Source organism: Bubalus kerabau, chromosome 8 (assembly GCF_029407905.1).
Source record: "Bubalus kerabau isolate K-KA32 ecotype Philippines breed swamp buffalo chromosome 8, PCC_UOA_SB_1v2, whole genome shotgun sequence".
Lineage (NCBI taxonomy): Eukaryota > Metazoa > Chordata > Mammalia > Artiodactyla > Bovidae > Bubalus > Bubalus kerabau.
Window position 1 is genome coordinate 109,236,913 of NC_073631.1, and position 1,712 is coordinate 109,238,624.

Sequence of the window (1,712 nt, forward strand, 5' to 3'; positions counted from 1 at the left end):
AGACAGAACATTTCCCTGTGGCCCTGGAGCCATCAGGGATGTGTACATCTGGGCAAGTATTTTATCCACATTGCTAACAAGCCTCATTCCTTTTTCACAAAAAACACAGTCACGTAAGTGAGTGATCTAGCTCTCCATGGCCTCCTCTGGAACAAAGGGAAGAATCTTACCCCCTGAGGATACTGAGACCTGAGCATGGATGGTGGGGCTTCCATCATAAATAGTTCTTGAAATTCCCATGACTTTGACCTTGAGACTGAAAACATTCTGGAAATCAGGTAGCTCTTTTTCAATGGAAAGATCTCTGTTGGCTGATAGTCAAGTATCCAGAGTTTAGGCAAAAAAAAAGAAAAAGAACTAGTAAAATTTTGAGCACAGAAGTCACAAAAGTACCAGGACTGCCAAGAGAATATTTCTTAGTCCACAGAAGTATAAAAAATTTTTAACAGTGTCCAAATAAGGAATATTATCATTATGCAGAGAGGAAAAAAATTTCTTACTTAAAAGGTGGAGGGAAAGCTCATAGATCTAAGATTTCTTTTTAAAGCAGACTTACTAATTCTTCCTGTTCTGAGCTGTTCAGCTTTATATAGATTGTTGACTTGCTCCTGTGGGAAGGTCTGTGACTGCTGAGCTTTGCAGCTCATGTGTGTGTCAAGGACAGTGACATCATCGAGTTACCGAGAGCCCAAGTTCTTTTTTTGATTTTTGGTGGTGTCACATGTCTCTTGGGACCTTAGTTCCCCAACTAGGGATTGAAATTGGCTCCTGGCAGTGAAAGCGCCAAGTCCTAACCACTGGACCTCCAGGGAATTCCCAAGAGCTCAAGTTCTATTTCACTGAAAGAGCTGGATGGCACGAGTCTCTGTCCTGGGCCAGAAATGGTCATCAGACTCCTCCTGTGTGACTTTGTATCTCCTGTGGGCAAGTAAGTACAGGTGGGGTCTCTCCCTGGAATTCTTAAGACCTCAGTACAAGCCTTCCTTTTGGGATAATGACATCAGCTCTGTCTCTCACAGGACCTGTGGAGGCCAGGATAGACAAGATACAAGATACGAGATCACAGTGACAGGAGAGACAATGACTCTGGAATGTCACCAGACTGATAACCATGACTATATGTACTGGTACCAACAAGACCCGGGACACGGGCTGAGGCTGACCCATTATACCTATGATGTTGGCAACACTGAGGAAGTTGAAATCTCCAACGGGTACAGCATCTCGAGATCAAATACAGAGGATTTCTACCTGACCCCGCAGTCTGTTATCCCCTCCCACACATCCATGTACTCCTGTGCCAGCAGTAAGTCTACAGCGCTGCATGGCCACTTCCTCTCTGCACAGAAGGGTGGTTAGAAAGACTGAGGGTTGACTGCACGTGTGAGGTCTGGCCCAAACCCCTGGAAGTCCCTGTCTCCATCAAAGTCACAGAGCTGTTGCCAGCCTGGGGGTTTGACTGCAGTGGGCAGTGTAACCCTCGGTGCTGAAGTCTGCCCCACGCCAGTCTCAGTCTGACTGCCAGTCACCCCAACACCTTCGCTGGCTGGTTCTCTCTTCTGAAGTCCCTCTGCTTGCAGAAAGGAAAATGCATCTTTAGTTGAGATACATGAAGAGCCCCTTGACAATCTCTGAATCCCACCCTCTTCTCCCCGCTGTGGGCTTTGCAACTTCATCTACCACTTACCCAACTCTCTACTATCCTTCACCTT

The 1,712-nt window shown here is 46.4% G+C and overlaps 1 gene segment (V, D, J or C); it reads left to right on the forward strand.

Moving 5' to 3' along the window:
- Positions 1-881: 881 nt before the first annotated feature.
- Positions 882-1,359, forward strand: LOC129658427 (T cell receptor beta variable 10-3-like). The segment is given in 2 exon segments: positions 882-928; positions 1,020-1,359. Coding segments are annotated over 2 exon segments (387 nt in total).
- The last annotated feature ends 353 nt before the right edge of the window (positions 1,360-1,712 follow it).